The following is an 18,177-nucleotide window of genomic DNA, read 5'->3' as shown; positions in this document are numbered from 1 at the left end:
CAGGTTCGATTCCCAGTCAGGGCAGATGCCTGGGTTGCAGGCCATAACCCCCAGCAACCGCACATTGATGTTTCTCTCTCTCTCTCTCTCTCTCTTTCTCCCTCCCTTCCCTCTCTAAAAATAAATAAATAAAATCTTTTAAAAAAAAACATAACCCAAACATTCTCCTTCTTCCCATGTGATTTTGAATAGATAGACAACTGAAATGAGACACAGAAGTATAAGAATACTGTAATATTATTGTAAGATGTATATCATAGCTATCCCAACCATCTGGACCAGGAGTGCTAATGAAGGACAAAATTAAGAGTAAGAGTACTTAGTGAAATTCTGGCTGCATGAAATAACCCAAAATGACAAAGACATAACCTTAAAAACTTTTAGATCTAAGACAGAAGTGAATAAAGGAAACAGGTTAGAAATTAGAACTCAAGAAATGATAGTTATTTAAAAAATGATAGAGATTAAGTAGGAGCGAGTTTCGAAAAGGAGGGAGGGAAAGAATGAAGAAAAACCTAATCAATTATCATGGAAAGACGGTGGCCAGAAAGACAGTAAGTCAACAGAAACAGCTATGTGACTGCCTGCCTGGAAAAGTTTGCATCTGATGCCCAAGCAGAGTATACTGACCCTCAACATAGTTTCAGGAACAAAGTATACATGAAATAAATATTTGTTAAAAAGAAATGACTGAGTACCCAACAAGATTCTACCTCATTTCTCCAGAGACCTGAGGGATGAAAGTGCTAATAATTAGCACACTGGAATCCCCGAGGTTCAGGCCATGACATAAAAAAAGGGTCACAAAACAAAAAACAGAAGAAAGGGGTTATGAAAAAGGTGATATATGGGACCATCATGAAACCGAATGACCTTTATATCCACGGATTAAATTTCTTCCAAATATCTTCAATAAAAATACCTCAACTAAAGAAATTATAAGCTAAAACAAAACAAAACAAAACAAAACAAAACAACCATGTTTTTCCTGGACCCCCAGAGGGCAGAACTGAGGTAGGGAGTCCAGTTACAGAATGTACTTAATCCCTAGTAATTATCTTTCTTTATATGGTTCCTGATCTGTCTTTCTATTCCAGACTTCCATAGGTATATATTCATCTTTATTGAAAAATAGCTCACATTTTTTGAAATAGAAAACAACATATTTTAAAATATAAAACCATCAGTATCTATCTAATTCCAGTATCCAGAAAAATAATTGATAAGCAAATGAAAGAAAAAGGGAAGGAAAAGGAGGAAAAGTTGGTTTTAAGCAAGGAGAATATAAATTATGTAAAGTAGGTTACATGTACTGATTTTACTGAACAGCTATCCAGAAGTACATCGAAAATTGGCTACCTCGTGTTAGGTCTGGTTACTCGGGCATTCTCAGTGTTCATGGAAAGTGCCTTCCACTGGGCAGTTTTGGCCATTTCATCTGATATGTTAACCACTGAGGGATCAACACTGAAGAACAAACACACTTTTTGGTTAGTGTTCAGTACTTGCAAAAGCATTAATCACGTCATTCTTATTACCTATGTAATACTTGCTTTCATCAACTTAAAAGTGAGAAAACTCTTTGCTATGCACATAAACCAAGGACTAGCAAGATACCAGAATATTGGAGTTCTGTTACAAGGTCTTGTGAGGAAATGCATCTCTCTTTATAACCAAAACTAGGAGTAAGATTAATTAAATTGGTAATGATACCCAAAGATGATCACCTTGGCTCTAAGTATACTATTGAAATAACATAAAAGACTATATTAACGTGCTTCTGAAAATAATGCTGCTAAGTCAATTAGAAAACTTTTATAATTGGCATGAACTTTGATCTCATTAAATAACTATCCAAAGTAGAGAAGAAAAATTAAGATTTTGGTTAAAAAATACTTGCTTTTTAAAGCTCTTAAAAACATTAAAAAGAATTATATGAAAGGTGACCCTTTAAAACTGAAAACAGAACTCTGAAATATTTCAATAGTTAACACAAAAACAGGTGTATAAATACTGATTTTTGCTGGCATTCACATTTTTGGCATCAAAGTTTTAAATCAAATTAATCAAAAGAATGAAATACTGTCTCTTTTCACTATAAGGAACAAATGTCTCTGTGTCTCTATGAAATACTGCAAACATTACTTCAAGACCCCAAACCCAACAATGATGATTGATATACAGAAACCACTATGGGCTCAAGGCTGTCAGTCATGAGCAATACGAAAGCACTATGCAGTTACTGGAAACATTTTCAAGCTCTCTTTCTTCGCCAAAGAAAAACATTTCATGCAAAAAAAAAACACAAAAACTAGAAATGTCAGGTTAGATGTTACCAATGTGACCGCAGCTAGGTTATGAATGACCAAACAGTCATTTAGAAGGTGCTAGCTTCGTTGCATTCTTTAAATCCAAGTATCATTTAAAATTTAAGACTAAAAAAGTGTGACACGATTATTGTAGAGTCTCTAGGAATGGCTGCTTCATAGGTCAATTTTTTAAAAGTGCACAAAATCTGAATGCCCAAATTCATGGCAGCACAACCATACAACTTGAAACTGCCTAATCTGAGTAAATGTTTCTTTGCTTGCTTGCCAACTTCAAATGACTGAAGAGAAAAAATTTTGAATCACTTTTTAGCTTGTACATGTCCTCCTTTAGCCCTGGCTAGTGTAGCTCAGTGGATTGAGCGCAGGCTGTGAACCAAAGGGTTGCCAGTTCGATTCCCGGTCAGGGCACATGCCTGGGTTGCGGGCCGGGTCCCTGGTTAGTGGTGTGTGAGAGGCAACTGATTGATGTTTCTCTCACACATCGATGTTTCTCTTCCTCTCTTTCTCCCTCCCTTCTCCTCTCTCTAAAAATAAATAAATAAACCTCAAAAAGAAAAAAAATTAAATGTCCTCCTTTAAGTAATAACTTTCCCACTAGTAGACAATAAGATTTTCCTGAATAAAGTATTCATTTTGTTCTCCCCCAAAACTAGATGGGAAAAAGTTGTTCTTGCATTAAAGAAATTATTTTCACATTTTATTGGGCCTTACAGTTTCTAAATGCTGTCATATATTATCTCATTGATGCCCATGGCAAGTAATCCAAAGCTAGTTAATATTTAAAATTCTGGCAGATAAATAGGCCAGCCAATTCCTGGAATTCTTGATGTTCAAATTTTAAGCTAAGCAGCGTTAATCATGGTTCATGTCATCACTTAAAAAATAAAAGCAAATACGCAACCATTCTCTTTGTTAAGTATCTGTGTTAACTACAAACTCCACCAGATTCAGCATGTCTAATCACACTGAGAAAGTGCTAGTGCAGGACCAATGGAAATTAAGTGGTAAATAATCCCCACAAAGTTGTCAGTGTCGCTAATAACCATCATGACAGTTCCCTAATTCTTTTTAGAAGTACGATACAACCAACAAAGTCAATATATTAATTCATTTAACAAACCTTCACAGAATCTAGTAAACACTGCTGCTGGATCATTAAGATGTATATGTGGCATGTAAAGCGCATAAAGATTTGAGGGAACATGTTGAAAGGTGGCATGGAGCAATACCAACTTTAAGAATCAATAGTAAAATTCACAAAGAAAAATTACTTAATAAACTCATTTATCAAAACTCATCAACATGTACAAATACAAATGTGACCTCTGTAAAAACTATCAAGACTTGTTAAAAGTAAAGAAAGGCTGAAGCAAATTAATTAGATACCAACAAACACTTTTCATTAACTGGTCAGGGAAGAAACCTATATACTAATTTCTCTGTTATAAATAGCTAATCAGAAATGGAAGTGTGCATAAATACTGTAGGGTTTTAATCTTTTCAAACTGCAAAAAAAATTCACATTTCCCAACCTCTACCTTTAGTACTTAAATTTAAAAATAAACCACCAAAAGCATACAGGACAAGTGCTAAAAGAAACAATTATTTTTCCATAATATGAGCCTTCACTGACAATGGTCAGATCACACCTTCGGAAACTAGGAGCATTCCTGAGCCTCTGAACAGAGTTGCACATTGGAAGGTTGTTAGAAAATGGATTGCAGATGTTTGCTGCTCAGCCCAGCTGCGCTGCTGAGAGGATGGGAATATTCAGAGACTTGTGCATTGACCTTAAACTTCACTGAAATGGAAAGAGTGATGAAAAAACAAGTAAATATTGTCTGCTTGGCTCTGAAATTTAAGGCTCTGGTTCAAGTGCAGCTTCTTCTTCACCCCTGCCTAAAACCTGCGAGCGGAAGGTGTCGAAGTGCCCAATGCCCTCCTTTGGCTGCTATGCCAGACGCAGGTTTTGTTGCCCTTTAAGCATCACATAGCTTATTCATGCAGCTGACATGTATGTAAAACACATCTTAGAGGATAAAGTTGTAACTCACCTATATTTTAGGGCCTTCACCGGAATTTGCAAGAGACTCCCCCCTTCAAATGGAAGGTGCACAGTTTCGTCATCAGCTCGAAGCATTCGTTCGGCTTCCTTTGGAGGACACACACACACACACACACACACACAGATCACTTTCCCCAGAACATTTCAAATCAACTTCCGTGTTACAAGTTAACAGATAAAGACTAAAGTTTTATTTTGTCAAAAGATGTTTACTTAAAAGTCATTTTGTCATTATGTATGACAGATTATTAAAATGCTGTTAAAACTAAAGTGTATCCTAAAATATAACTCTGTATATAAGGTTAAGTTAGATTTAGAGTATGATGTAGAATTCACTCTGTATTACTTATATTTTCTTATTGCTAAATTGCCCTGAGCAGAAATTAAATATATACATGATATGTAGTTTTTTAAAAAAATATTTTTGTTTCAAAAGTATGGATGAAGCAAGCTGGTAAAATGGGTAAAAACCATATCTGAGACAAGGGCCCTACTAACTTCTCTCTGCCTCAGTGTCCTTCCTTGTAAACTATACTTTATAACAGTAAGGTTCTCAGGAGGTATTAAAGGAGTTAATTCCCATAAAGTGACTGTAATATTGCCTGCTTCTTGGTATAAAATATTAACCAAGTGATTGGTGTAAATTTAAAATTCTTGTGTTGTTACCTCTTTCTCTTTTTTCTTTTTGTCATCTTCTTTCTTTTTCTTACTTTCTGGCATAAGATCATCAAGCCAACTAAGTTCTCTCTTTGTGAAACACAGATCCATCAGTTTCCGTATAAACACTAATGCAAGAACCTTAAAAAGTGAGAGACAGAGAATATTAAGTAACATCTAAAAACATATACATTGTTATCACCTATAGACAGAAAAGTATCTATTAACCATAAATAAGTACTTTATATATTTTATTTTAATATGATTTCATGCACCATCTTATTTCAAAGAACTGAGTCACCTCAGAACTGAACAGAACTTTCTGCTCAAAGAAAAGAAGGCATCTTTAACCTTTCTTACATAAATCATTTGTACTCTGCATAAACTTACAAAGCAGTTTAAGCATGGTGTCTTCACAGTAAGAAAAGGTTAACTTTTATTATGACTTTGCATTATGTGCATTATATAAATACAGATAATAACAAAAAACCTTTAGAGCAATGCATTAGAGTCCATTTTCCAGCATTAGATTCAAATCATATATATTTGTGGAAAAGGTATGTTTTTACTTAAATCTTCTTTTCTTTTACTGTTACTAAGGTTAAAGATGTTCTCAAATGTTCACTGGCAATCTGGATGTCCTTTTTTTCTATTTCCTATCCTTTGCCTGTTTTGCAATTGGTTTTTATAACTTGTCCATGAATGCATAAGAGTTCTGTGTAGTATGGATAGAAACACAGTCTCTGCCTTGTATGTTACAAATATTTTCTCCTAGTTTCACAATCTGATTTTACCACAGACATATAAATGTTTAATTATTATGTGGTCAAATATATCTCTTTCTTTTACAGTTGGGTTTCCCTATCTTCTTTGAAAAGTTACCCTCAGAACTTCCTGTCAAGATGGAGGCATAGGAAAACACAGCTGCCCTCCTCACACAATCACACCAAAAATTACAACTAAAATACAAAACAATTACCACTCAAAACTGTCAGAAAATCGAGCCGTATGAAAGTCAGACAACCACAGAAGAAGTCACATTCACTCAAATGGGTAAGAGGGGCGGAGATGCGGAATGAGCGGTCCCACACCCAGGTGTGGTGGATAAAAATCAGGAGGGTTATCTCAGGAGTGAGTGAGCCATAGCACACCAGATCCCCCAGCCCAGGGGTTCCAGTGCCAAGACGGTAAATCCCCATAACGTTTGAATATAAAAACCAGTGGGGGTTCAGGTTGCAGAAGAAACTGGGGGATTCTCAGGTGTCTCCTCTTAAAAGGTCTGCAATGGACTCGGGATTTAAAATTCACTCCCCCTGGGCTCCAGCACCAAGGCAGCAGCTTGGAGGATACCAGTGGCATATGTGGAGAAATGAAGTGTCTGGCCTCAGGGAGAGTGTCAGGGGACAGCTCCCTCCTGGACAAAACTCCAGAGGCCAGGCAGTGGCCATTGTTCCTTTCCTGAGCCCTCCCCCACACACAGTCACAAAGTGGAGACACCTGATCAGAGACTCCATCAACCTGATTCACATGGTCTTCCCCGCCCTGATGACTACCTAAGGCTCTGCCCTATCCAACTCACCAGTGAGCTTTTCTACGTAGGCCACGCTACTGAGATGGGAAGTCAAAGCTGCTCTACCTAATACATAGAAACCAACACAGGGAGGCTGTCCAAATGAGGAGACAAAGAAATACGGCCCAAATGAAAGAACAGGACAAAACTCAAAAAAAGAAACTAAACAAAATGGAGATAAGCAATTTACCAGATGCAGAGTTCAAAACACTGGTTATTAGGATGTTCAGGGAATTCACTGGGTACTTCAACAGCATACAAAAGACTTAGGCAGAAATGAAGGTTACACTAAGTGAAATAAAGAAAAATTTACAGGGAAACAACAGTGGAGTGGATGAAGAAGAGAATCAAATCAATGTTTTGGAACACAAAGATGAAAAAAATTCCATCAAAACAGCAATAAGAAAAAAAGTTTTTTAAAAAATGAGGACAGGGTAAGCAGCCTCTGGGACAACTTCAAACGTACCAACATTTGAATTATTTGGAAGGAAGAGAAAGAGCAATAAACTGAAAACTTATTTGAAAAATTAATGAAAGAAAACTTCCCTAATTTGGTGGAAGAAATAGACATACAACAAGTCCAGGAAGCACAGAGAATCCCAAACAAGATGGATGCAAAGAGGCCCGCACCAAGACTTATAATTAAAATGCCAAAGGTTAAAGATAAAGAGAGAATCTCAAAAGCAGCAAGAGAAAAAGCAGAGAGTTACCTACAAAGGAGTTCCCATAAGACAGTCAGCTGATTTCTCAAAAGAAACTCATAGCCTAGACGGGACTGGCAAGAAGTGTTCAAAGTAGTAAAAGGCAAGAACCTACAACCTAGATTACTCTATCCAGAAAAGCTATCATAGAATGGAAGAGCAGATCAAGTGCTTCCCAAACAAGGTGAAGCTGAAGCAGTTCATTATCACCAAGCCATTATTATATGAAATGTTAAAGGGACTTAAAAAGATGAAGATCAAAATTACGAATGTTAAAATGGCAATAAATTCACAACTGTCAACAATTAAATCCGATAAACAAACTGAGCAAACAAGCAGAACAGAAACAGAATCACAGGTATGGAGATCATCGGGACTGTTACCAGCTGGGAGGGAGACAGAGAATGGGGGAAAAGATGCAGGGATTAACAAGTACAGAATAGTCAGGGGGGTGTTAAGAACAGTATAGGAAATGGAGTAGCCAAACAACTTATACGCATGACCCATGGACATGAACTAAGCGGGGAGAAGGCAACTGCCAGGGGGAATGGAGGGTACTGGATGGAGGAGGCAAAGGGGGAAATGTTGAGACAACTGTAATAGCATAATCAATTAAAATATATTTTTAAAAAGCTGCCCTCAATTATTGGGTTATAATGAATAGTCTTCAAAATGTTCTACTACAATTTAACATTTAAATCCTGAATTCATTCTTTCTGAATATAGTATCACATAGGGAAAGCAACCTTATTTAGCTCCAAGTATACAGTCAAATTTTCCCACATAAATGAATCACCACCTTTACTGAAATTATTTATGGCATGGTATTCAAGTGACAAATTCTCATATATTCTGATAAACTTCTGAACTCATTAAATCTTAAGTTCAGATGTCTATTAGTCTATTTCTATGTCAATTCCATATTGTGATTTAACAGCAATTTAAAAATATTTAGCCCTGGCTGGCGTAGCTCAGTGGATTGAGTGCAGGCTGCGAACCAAAGTGTCGCAGGTTCGATTCCCCGTCAGGGTACATGCCTGGGTTGCAGGCCATGATCCCCAGCAACTGCACATTGATGTTTCTCGCTCTCTCTTTCTCCCTCCCTTCCCTCTCTAAAAAATAAATAAATAACATCTTCAAAAAATATATATATTTAGTTATAAAAATAGTATGGTACCAACATAGAAATAATCAAGTCCCTCACTCACCCCCAGAGTAAGCCAGGAATTCTTAATTATAATTATTTTGTTTTGTTATTCTCTGGTATTTATAACTATTTTTAAATTAACATACAATTTACATGCAGTAAAATAGAAAAATAGCATGTGTACAGTGTGATGCTTTTGACAAACGTGTATACTCTCATAACCCACACACAAACAAGATACAGCACATTTCTACCACCCATGTTGTGTTTCTGGCATTTATTTTTCTCTATAAGCTTTAAAATGATGTAGTTCACACTGACACCAAACCCACCCCCCCCAACACACACACAACACACATGCAGAAAAACTCGAGTAGATTTCATATTTGGAAGTGACACTTTTATAATACTAAGTCTGCAAAACAAAAAACATGGTATATCTTTGTATTAGTTCAGATCTTAATTTTATGTCCTTCCATATTGTTATGGACCGAATCGTGTCCCCCAGAAAAGACACAGTTAAGCCCTAGCCCGTTAGTTACTCAGAATATTGCTTTATTTTGAGGTAGTGTTCCTCTGGTGTGAAATATGTCTGGTGTCCTCATAAAACGGTCGTGTGAAGACACAGGGGCACACAGGGAGAGCACCACGAGATGACGAACGCAGACAGAAGTATGCAGTTGCTGGCTAAGGAATACCAAAATCTGTCAACAAACCCCCATAAGCCAGGGCCAGACAAAGAAGGAGGCCCCTCACGCATTTCAGAAGGAGCATGTCCACACCTCGATTCCTGACCTCTCACCTCCAGAGCTGGGAGACATGAGTTTCTGTTGCTTTAAGCCAATGAGTTTGTGGCACCTTGTTACAGCAGGCCCAAGACACTAATATAAGTTATTATAATGTGTTTTTGTATACACAGGTCTTTCCTTTTAATTTGGTCTTAAATATTTTATACTCTTTGGTCACTAGTGTGAATATAATTTTTTTCCATTTCCATCTTTAGCATTATTATTAAGATATAGCTTATATACTAATTATGTGTTCTAATATCTAGCCATCCTAACAAAATTCTTAATAATTCTATTAGGGCTTTTAGTCTTTTTGTTTGAGTCATTTGAACTGATAGACACATAATCACATTATTGACAAACAATGTTATCTCCTTTTATAACAAATATATTATCTTATGTCACAGAAACTTCAATATACAAAAACAACAGTAATAGTGGGTTACCCTGTATTAAAACATATTTACAATATGTACATGGTGTTTTTTCTTCTTCTTAAAGAAAAAAACCACAAAGATATGGACAACAGTATGGTGATTACCAGAGAGAAAGGGGGCTTGGGGGTAGAAGAGGGAAATGGGGGGACAGATGTTGGTGAAAAGCGACCTGACTTTGGGTGGTGAGCACGTGATGTGGTATGCAGACAGCGTGTTATAGAGTTGCACACTTGAAACCTGTATGTTTGTACTAACTGATGTCACCAATAAATTCAATTAAAACCTCATTTATGAATTTTATTTGCAATGAAGGATCTTTATTTTTAAAAACCATTTTATCTCTAATTATGTTGATAATTCTTGATGCTGAAGTACAATTGTCTATTTAACCATGATACATTACTTATAGAAACACTATATTCATTTATATGTTTATATTTTAAGATTTTCTACATTTATACTAGTGAGAAGGTACCATAGTGCTTTTATACAATGTTATTAGGTTTTACTATTAAAATGTTGCTAGTGTTTCATTAGAAAACAGTGCAGAAGCTCCCAACTTTTCCTTTGGTCTAGAATAATTCAAAATGTATTGGAATTAACTGCCCTTTAAATTGAGTAGTTAACCCATCTGGACCAGGTTCTCCAAGGGCTGATCTTTTAACCTTTTTTCAAGTATCTTTTATGAAACTGAGTTATACATATCCAGATGTTTTATACTTCTTTCTGGATCAATTCTGGAAATGTATGGATAGTACAGAAATAATCCATTTCCTCCGGATCAGGAATAGGCAGACCACAGCCCTGGGTTAAAACCAGCCCACTACCTGTCTGACCTGTGTGCCGACAACAGCTTGTACAGGCGAGCACTCAGAACTGATTCGATGATGAGGAGCACTACCTCTGAACCCCAATTAAGTGAAATACTATCCCAAAGGGGGGAGGGGCATTGTACAATTATTTTTTAATTTCATCAGTAAGAATCTGTGGAAATTTCTTGTTATGTAAATGCCTGTATAATATTCTTGTGGCCTACAAACACTAAAATACTATCAGACCTTTTGGAGAAAAGTTTGTCGATCTCCACTTCAGATGATCAAATTTATTACTATAGATTCATGTAATATTTCTTAAAATCCCTCCAATCCATTCCACAGCTGTGGTTATATATATATATATCTTTCCTCTTTCTTATTCTTGTATATTGTGCCCTCTCATTTTCTTCTTTACTTTGGCTTGGGAGGAGTTTACCCATTACTGATCTTTACAAATAAAAAACTAGGTTTCATTTTTAAATAATCCTGCACAATAAAAGCAATGAAGGGAATATGTTTTCTTTTGAGCATATCTTTAGCCGCATCCCACAGAATTGTTTACAAGTTCTCCATTTCAACACCTCACAATGGTCTTATACTCAGTCTTCCACTCAGACATTATTTCAACATTTAATTTTTAAGTACTTAAGATTACTTCAGTGGCTTTTCATTAATTCATAATTAATTTGTGACAAGGAAATAATACCTGTATAATCTTCATAGCTTTTTAATTCTGAGATTTTTTATGGCCATGTACATAACCAATCTTAGATGGTATTTACAAAATGATGACTATTTTCTATTTGCAAAATATAATATTCTTCAATAATTTAATGAATAATATTAATTGCTTTAATAATACATTTATAATCTTTAGTATTTTTTAACTTCTAGATCTGTTAATTTCTGAAAAGGATGCATTAAAATATCCTATTAAAGAACCAAGCTGTTCTGGTTACTTTGCTTTTTACACTTGGCTATTGTATTTATTCCATAAATATCCCAAACCCTAAAGTTGTTTAAAAGTACAAAATGGTATTCTATACCTCAAAGACTAAAAAACTAAAATGTAGAAAATAAGCAGCAAATGTACTTTTGAAGACGACTAGTTTAATAGCTAGAAAGGGCAAATTCATATTTCAAAACACCAGAGGTGCTGAAAATGGGCTATTCCTTTTCTCAAAGTCAATTGTTAATATTAATAATTACTATTAAAAACACAAAAATGTTATTAATTAGTGTCAAGGTCTGAAAAAAAAAACTTACCATCATGGGAAAAACTACTGCAGCAGCTGAAGCTTTTATTACCCACAGAAGAACCAGACAAGTGAGCTGGATGACGGTGAAAATATGGACCTTCCAGAGAGGCACGTAACGGAGGTATATCAGATCCGGCTGGTGCTTAGCAGGCATGCCAAATAATTTTATACGGTCAAAAAACTGTGTGCAGAATGAAAAAAACGAGAAAACACTTTCAACAAAAATATCATTTCTGCTACCTAGGAAAAGAAATTACATTCAAAACTTAGAATTTTGTAATTGAATCTTTAACTTCCTTGACGTGTTCTGATAGTATAGGAGAATGTTTCAGTATAGAACATCTGGACCCAAGGTGGAAAAAAAAATCAAGGCAACCACGTGAACTAATGCAATTAATTTACTCAGAAATGCTTTAATTTAGGGGATTAAAATATTTAGGTAAATTTGACTTCTATACTCAAATGCATGAGCCATTTAATCTGTCAGCTCGCTTTTAATACGTACAATCAAAGAGTAACAATCCTACAAGCTTCTTTCCGGCCAGCATTACCAACTCCATGAGAATAACCTCATGTAACAACTTACTAATTTTCACCCACTGAAAAGGAAACTGTGAGCAAATTCCTTGGTCTTTTGGAACTTTAATTTTCTCATTTATAAATTGGGAATGAGATCAGCCCCACCGACCTCATAAAATTATTGTAAAAGTGAATTAATGAGATCATTTCTTGACCAGTGGTGTCGAGAAAATTAAGGTGCTGCCTCTGAGAAATCTTATCAGCCAAGAGCTGGCAGCTTTAGACAACATGCTTTTCACTATGGGAGGCAGTCACATGGCACTAACCATGCTTTATAAACTAAACATATTACACTAAGATTGGATTGATATACAAATCATAATAAATTTCATCAGGTTGTTTTCCAGGAAGTACTTGAAATAAGTCAAAACTGAGTGGTGAAATCACTGGGTTCCAGCCTTGGCTCCATTGCTTACTTAATTAAGAACTCTCAGCGAGTCTCTGAATTTCTGCCTCCTGATTTACAAAATTAGTATTTCTTCCTTTCCTGCCTGTCTCCCAGTGTTGTTTGAGGATCACAGAAAAAAAAATTCTGTTACTAGCTTTGTAAACTGGATTGTACCATACAAATGCCAGGTACTACCGTTTTTATGGAAAACTAATATCTACCTTTTTATTTTAAGCACTGAAGTTGGTATCTGGCATGTCAGAGACATAATTTTTCTCATTCCAGTCCTTTGGATCTTCCCTCATACTACACCAGTTTTTAATGACAGAGGGCCTTTCAATGTCTTTAATTCAAAATAAGTGGGACCTTATCAGTTCATGGTCTCATTCTCAGGGAAAAAATGTGCAGCCAATAATCACTCAGAAAATGGGGATTTGAAGTCACCAGTTAACCTGCCCTCAAAATATAAGAGTTGAGAATAAATCACTACCATCATAAAAATAATCTTTGCACATTAAAAAATTAAGTGTTTCTAGAAAACCATTAAATAGCTAAGACTTACCTGGATTCCTTTTAATGAAGAAACTCCCATATAAAGGAAAACACCATAGAGAACAGGCATTGGAATAAACTGTAAGTAAAATGACCACAGTCAGAACCCATGCTACTGAGACAACTTCAGAGTAATAAATACACAAAAACACGGTCAGTGAATATCTCTTGAGACAGAATTAAATGACCTTTCAGTAATGAGATCTAACTTTTCTATGAATAAAAGAAATGTTAGTCAGTAATAACCTCCTTGGAAAGTGTTTATCTTCTAAATACAGGTTCCTTCCTACAGGGGAGGAGGGCCACACGTTCAGTGGTCAAACAATTGAGCATAACAATCAGAGTGTTTGTTTTAAAGACCCAGTTAGCTTCTTACTCAGCCTTTACTTCTCTGTGCTTTAGTCTCCTATATCTGAACGCAATGAAAATTAAAGGACTCAAATAGATAAAATACTGTATCAATGACTCAAACAGCATTAGCCATTATTGCTTACTATCACTACCCTACTGTGACTTTTACACAGTATCATTTACTGAATATAACAATTGAATCCCACTCCCAAAAGAAAGTTTTTATAACTTTGGCAATTAGGAGGACCCCAAACTGCCTACCTAGTCCACACCCAGGAATCCTACAAGAAAGCTATCAATAGACCCCATCCATTTACTCAAAAACCACAGTCAGCACTCTCCTCTCCGCCACCCCCGCCCCCCGCCCCCGCAAGGGAGAGCTACAGAGGAATCTCTACCAAACAATCTACTATGTCCTTCCTAAAAGGGTAACCAGGGAAGAGAAAATAATGTTAAAAACCTAATCAATATAACTAGGAAATTTCAAGAAAATATTTTTATCCAAAAAGCAACTTTAGAATGCTAAGAAAAGTGAATAAACAGAATGAAAAAAGCCCCTGAAAATGAAAGATACTGATATTCACACTGTATACATATACACATGTGAGAGATAGTCACCATATTAGAAATTAAAAGAAAATTTTAAATAGTTATTTTTAAATCATTTTAAAATACAAAACCCAATACAAACTAACATTTTTATGGAAAAGTATACTTTCCAAAAAACAATCAAGTGATATTAAAAAATGAGAAAGGTAGCATTGTTTGTTTTTCTGTAAATCTCTTTAGCAGGTGGCTTAACAGAGACAACCAAACTCTCCTCTCTGTATGTACATTCAGTCTGCTACAATGGGTTTTCCTGGCTGAAGTACATGAAGGAAATCCAGCCTCATTCAGTTACACGACTGGAAAAAGGAGGATACGGCAGGCCCCTGACAGGGTGTCAGGAACTCCCGGAGGTCCTTGGACTAGACTTTGGAAATTACTGTTTTTGGTAAAGATTTCCAGTCTACAGATAATACAGTGAAAAATAAAATTATGAATGTATATGTAATTGTGGTAACCACCAAAATAACTTAAAAAGACAAAAAAAGTAAAAACCGTTTACCTCTGAATAGTTGCTTTCAGAAAGTGAAGAACAACAGGGAGAGACTAGCTTTTCATTTCAGAGCTTTCTTGACGGTCTCCCTGATTTTTCCTACCTATATGCAGTTACTGTCAAAACCAGTTTAAAACTTTACAAAGTTAAAGGGCAACCTTTGTCCACAGGGGACAGCATCCTCCTAAGAGTGCGTATTTTTCCTCCCATCCCAAGCACTTCTCACAACACACTCACCACGATGCAGTAATTGCCCATTTACCTCCGTTTCACCAACAAGACCACTAAGTTCTTAAAAGGAGACAGTAATGCATCCTATTTATTATTGTTTCCCTAGAGCCCGACAGAACAGTAAGTACTCAACAAATACTTGGAGAATTAATTAGCTGCTAAAAGTCTATGGAAAGAGGCCAGAAATTCTAATATTTGACTATGATTTGTTTAGTTACTTCATAATATACATACACACACACATACAGATACTCCAAGCTTGTATCCTAAGTTTCTAAATGGTATACAACTCTTTACTTAGTAATGTTGTTACCAACAAAAATAATAAAGCACCAAGGGAAAAATGCAGTTGAGCTCCTCCAGGATAAACAGAAAGTTTCAGATTAGATACTTCGGCCATGTTTGCTACAGTTATTGTTAATTTTCTTAATCACAAAATGCAGTAGGATGTGTACAGCAAAAAGCAGATGAGACTAAAAGATGTTAAATATAAAGTGTAATTTCTTACATGCTTCATTTATAATATTAGTTGTTTATGTTTTCCTACTGAGTGCTACTACTTTTGTTTCATTTAGTTTACTAGGAAGAATGCATTGATTTAATTAATAGCAATATCATTTTTACATTTTAGTCAAATAACTCAGTTTCATCTATTTTTCAATACTTTTTGTAATTATCCTTATAAAATCCTCTGTGTACACACACACACACACACACACACACACACACACACACACATATTCTTAGATCATTAACTAAGGCATGGATTAATTCCTTCCAAAACTCTATAGTTTTTAATACTATCCTCTAAAAAAATTTTTAATGGATACATCTAATGTTGTATTTAAATGCCTACTACACTAAACACCATACTGTAATATTATTTTCTTTCTTTTTTTTTAAGATTTTATTTATTTATTGTTAGAGAGGGAAGGGGGGGAGGGGGGAGAGAGAGAGAGAGAGAGAGAGAGAGGCATCAATGTGCGGTTGCTAGGGGCCGTGGCCTGCAACCCAGGCATGTGCCCTGACTGGGAATCGAACCTGCGATGCTTTGGTTCACAGCCCGCGCTCAATCCACTGAGCTACTCCAGCCAGGGCCCAAAATATTATTTTCTAAGTCTAGGCAATAAAACTAATTTAGGTATCTTAACATTTTATTTCTATTCAACCAAGTATAAATTTGATTGCAATAATGGGATTTTACCTTTAGTACTGAAGTCATAAACACAGACAGGCCCATTAGAATAAAAATTATTAGCCCTGTGACCCGCTGTTCACGAATTCCCAAAAACTTGGGTTGTTCCCCTGGAGCAGAGCACTCAGATTCAAGTTTTAAGCTGTTGACGTGACTTATGGACAACACCGTCGCAGCCACAAACCACGGAAGTCCCATGACAGAGCAGACTCCCAGCATAACACCAACCACGAACAGGTCCAGGTGGTAGCCAGCTCCTTTCTGGAAAATGAAACGAATGTGAATATTCACAAGCCTCAATTGTCCTTTTAGGCTAAAATTCTACACTGCTTATAAAGAAAGAAGAAATTCACTTTCACCTTACATCTTTTAATGTTTCAGTCATTATGAAAACGCTCCAAAAACTTGAAGAAATTAGAATACTTGAGACAGAATTTCAAAGTTACCTTCAATTTGTGCTCCTTTCTGTTTATGATGACAGCTGTAATCTGCTGATCCATGAAGATGAGAATGGTGCAAAGCAGGGCCGGGATGGCAGCTATTAATAAGGTCCACCAAGGATTTTCTCCCAGTGGGCTTATGATCCAGCCCCTATTTGGATCAGTAGGCTGTTTTTAAAAACAAAAAAAATTTAAAGAAAAAAAGTTTCTTTCACCCACTGCACAAAATTCCCACAGCACAGACTGTGTCTACTCCAAGACATGCCAAGGCGTCAGAAAGACCCATTACATCTTGGTATGTGTGGTGAACTATTTGCAAAGACAGCCATGAAGATTTTCCCCAAATCTAGATGCAGGTGCCCTGTCCATGGGATTTAGATACTCTTTCCATCTTGAGGTGGAGTTTACTTCCTCCTCTTGAGTTTGGATGACCTTATGGTTCACTTTAACCAACAGAATAAGGCCAACATGGCAACGTGTGGTTTCTGAGTCTTGATCTGAAAGGACCTCTGCAGCTTCTTTCCTAACCTCAGAACCTCGAGAGTAAGTTGTTGAGTGCGCCTGGATAAGCTTTCTTGAGGATGAGTCACAGTGCAGCGAGGGAGAGACAGAAGGCGACCGCCCCAGCTGTTTTAGTTATCTGAAGTCACAGGCCTGGGAACGAGGTCACACTGCCCCCCAACAAGGCAACAGATGGCTGTGGCCACATGAAATAGTACAAACAGGAGACCAGAGCCCTACACACCTAAGCACAGTCCCAATACCACAGAGTTATGAACAAATAAAGGATTGCTGCTTAAAGGCGTTATGTTGTGGGAGGTTTATATACTACACAGGAATAGGTAAGTGAGCAGAGCGTCATTTAGACATGTCCCAATCTATTTCATACAATGGAAATTCAATCCTCCTACTAGGGCAGCTCCTAAACCAAACTGCTTCAGAGATCCCGCAGGCCAGGATCTCGGCACCGTCAGTACTGCGGGTTGGGCTTCAGCACACTGTTTTTCCCAAGCATCTACTGACAAAAATCTGGCCCTTTACCAGAGGCTAATGCATTTCAATTTGTTTTACAGCAAAAATTTTTAAAAGACTGTAAGAGAGTTTAATATTCTTGGAGGATTTTGGACATATCGAAATCTAAACATGTTTTCATTCCCTAGACTTCATATTAAGTCCATTTTTCTTCATGAAAACATTTGTCAATACAAAAGGGAAATTCAGTATTTAATAATTCAGGTAGTCCAATTTTCCCATGTTGATATACATTAAACTCCTGTCATATTCAGTATTACACATATATAAAAATCTTTTACCTGTACAATGCATACATTCTTAAGTGTTCCTTAATTTGTTTCCCTAGGTGTATTTTATGCCCCTGGAAATCAATCTGCTCTGAAGGCTAGATCAATAAATGAGTAACAAGGATATATTTAAAAACCAGACTTAGAAAATGGGGCCATGACTACAGGAAATTAAATCAATATTTTGAACCAATATTATTTTACAGTTTCATTTACTTGTGAAATTAGGTAAAAACAGAAAGACTTTCTCATTAGTCATCTTTTCATGGCCT

General features: G+C 36.3%; 1 protein-coding gene across 12 annotated transcripts in view; it reads right to left on the bottom strand.

Moving 5' to 3' along the window:
* The window catches only part of SLC4A7 (solute carrier family 4 member 7), a 99,945-nt gene that overhangs the window by 4,868 nt on the left and 76,900 nt on the right, over window positions 1-18,177 (bottom strand). For 7 of the 12 annotated variants that reach the window (XM_045857344.1, XM_045857338.1, XM_045857333.1 and 4 more), the window contains 7 exons: window positions 16,611-16,772; window positions 16,174-16,425; window positions 13,299-13,367; window positions 11,777-11,950; window positions 5,062-5,193; window positions 4,385-4,482; window positions 1,360-1,467 (listed from right to left, as the gene is read on the bottom strand). In XM_045857344.1, the coding sequence (XP_045713300.1) occupies window positions 1,360-1,467; window positions 4,385-4,482; window positions 5,062-5,193; window positions 11,777-11,950; window positions 13,299-13,367; window positions 16,174-16,425; window positions 16,611-16,772 (995 nt within the window). The remainder of the gene's footprint in view (window positions 1-1,359; window positions 1,468-4,384; window positions 4,483-5,061; window positions 5,194-11,776; window positions 11,951-13,298; window positions 13,368-16,173; window positions 16,426-16,610; window positions 16,773-18,177) is intronic. The other 5 variants (XM_045857342.1, XM_045857336.1, XM_045857345.1 and 2 more) reach the window with 1 other exon arrangement.

The sequence above is a fragment of the Phyllostomus hastatus genome, unplaced genomic scaffold (genome assembly GCF_019186645.2).
Source record: "Phyllostomus hastatus isolate PE091 unplaced genomic scaffold, TTU_PhHast_1.1 phas_scaffold_129, whole genome shotgun sequence".
NCBI classification, from domain to species: Eukaryota; Metazoa; Chordata; class Mammalia; order Chiroptera; family Phyllostomidae; genus Phyllostomus; species Phyllostomus hastatus.
The sequence above is the reverse complement of the archived record's forward strand: the minus strand, read 5'-3'. Positions and strand labels throughout refer to the sequence as shown.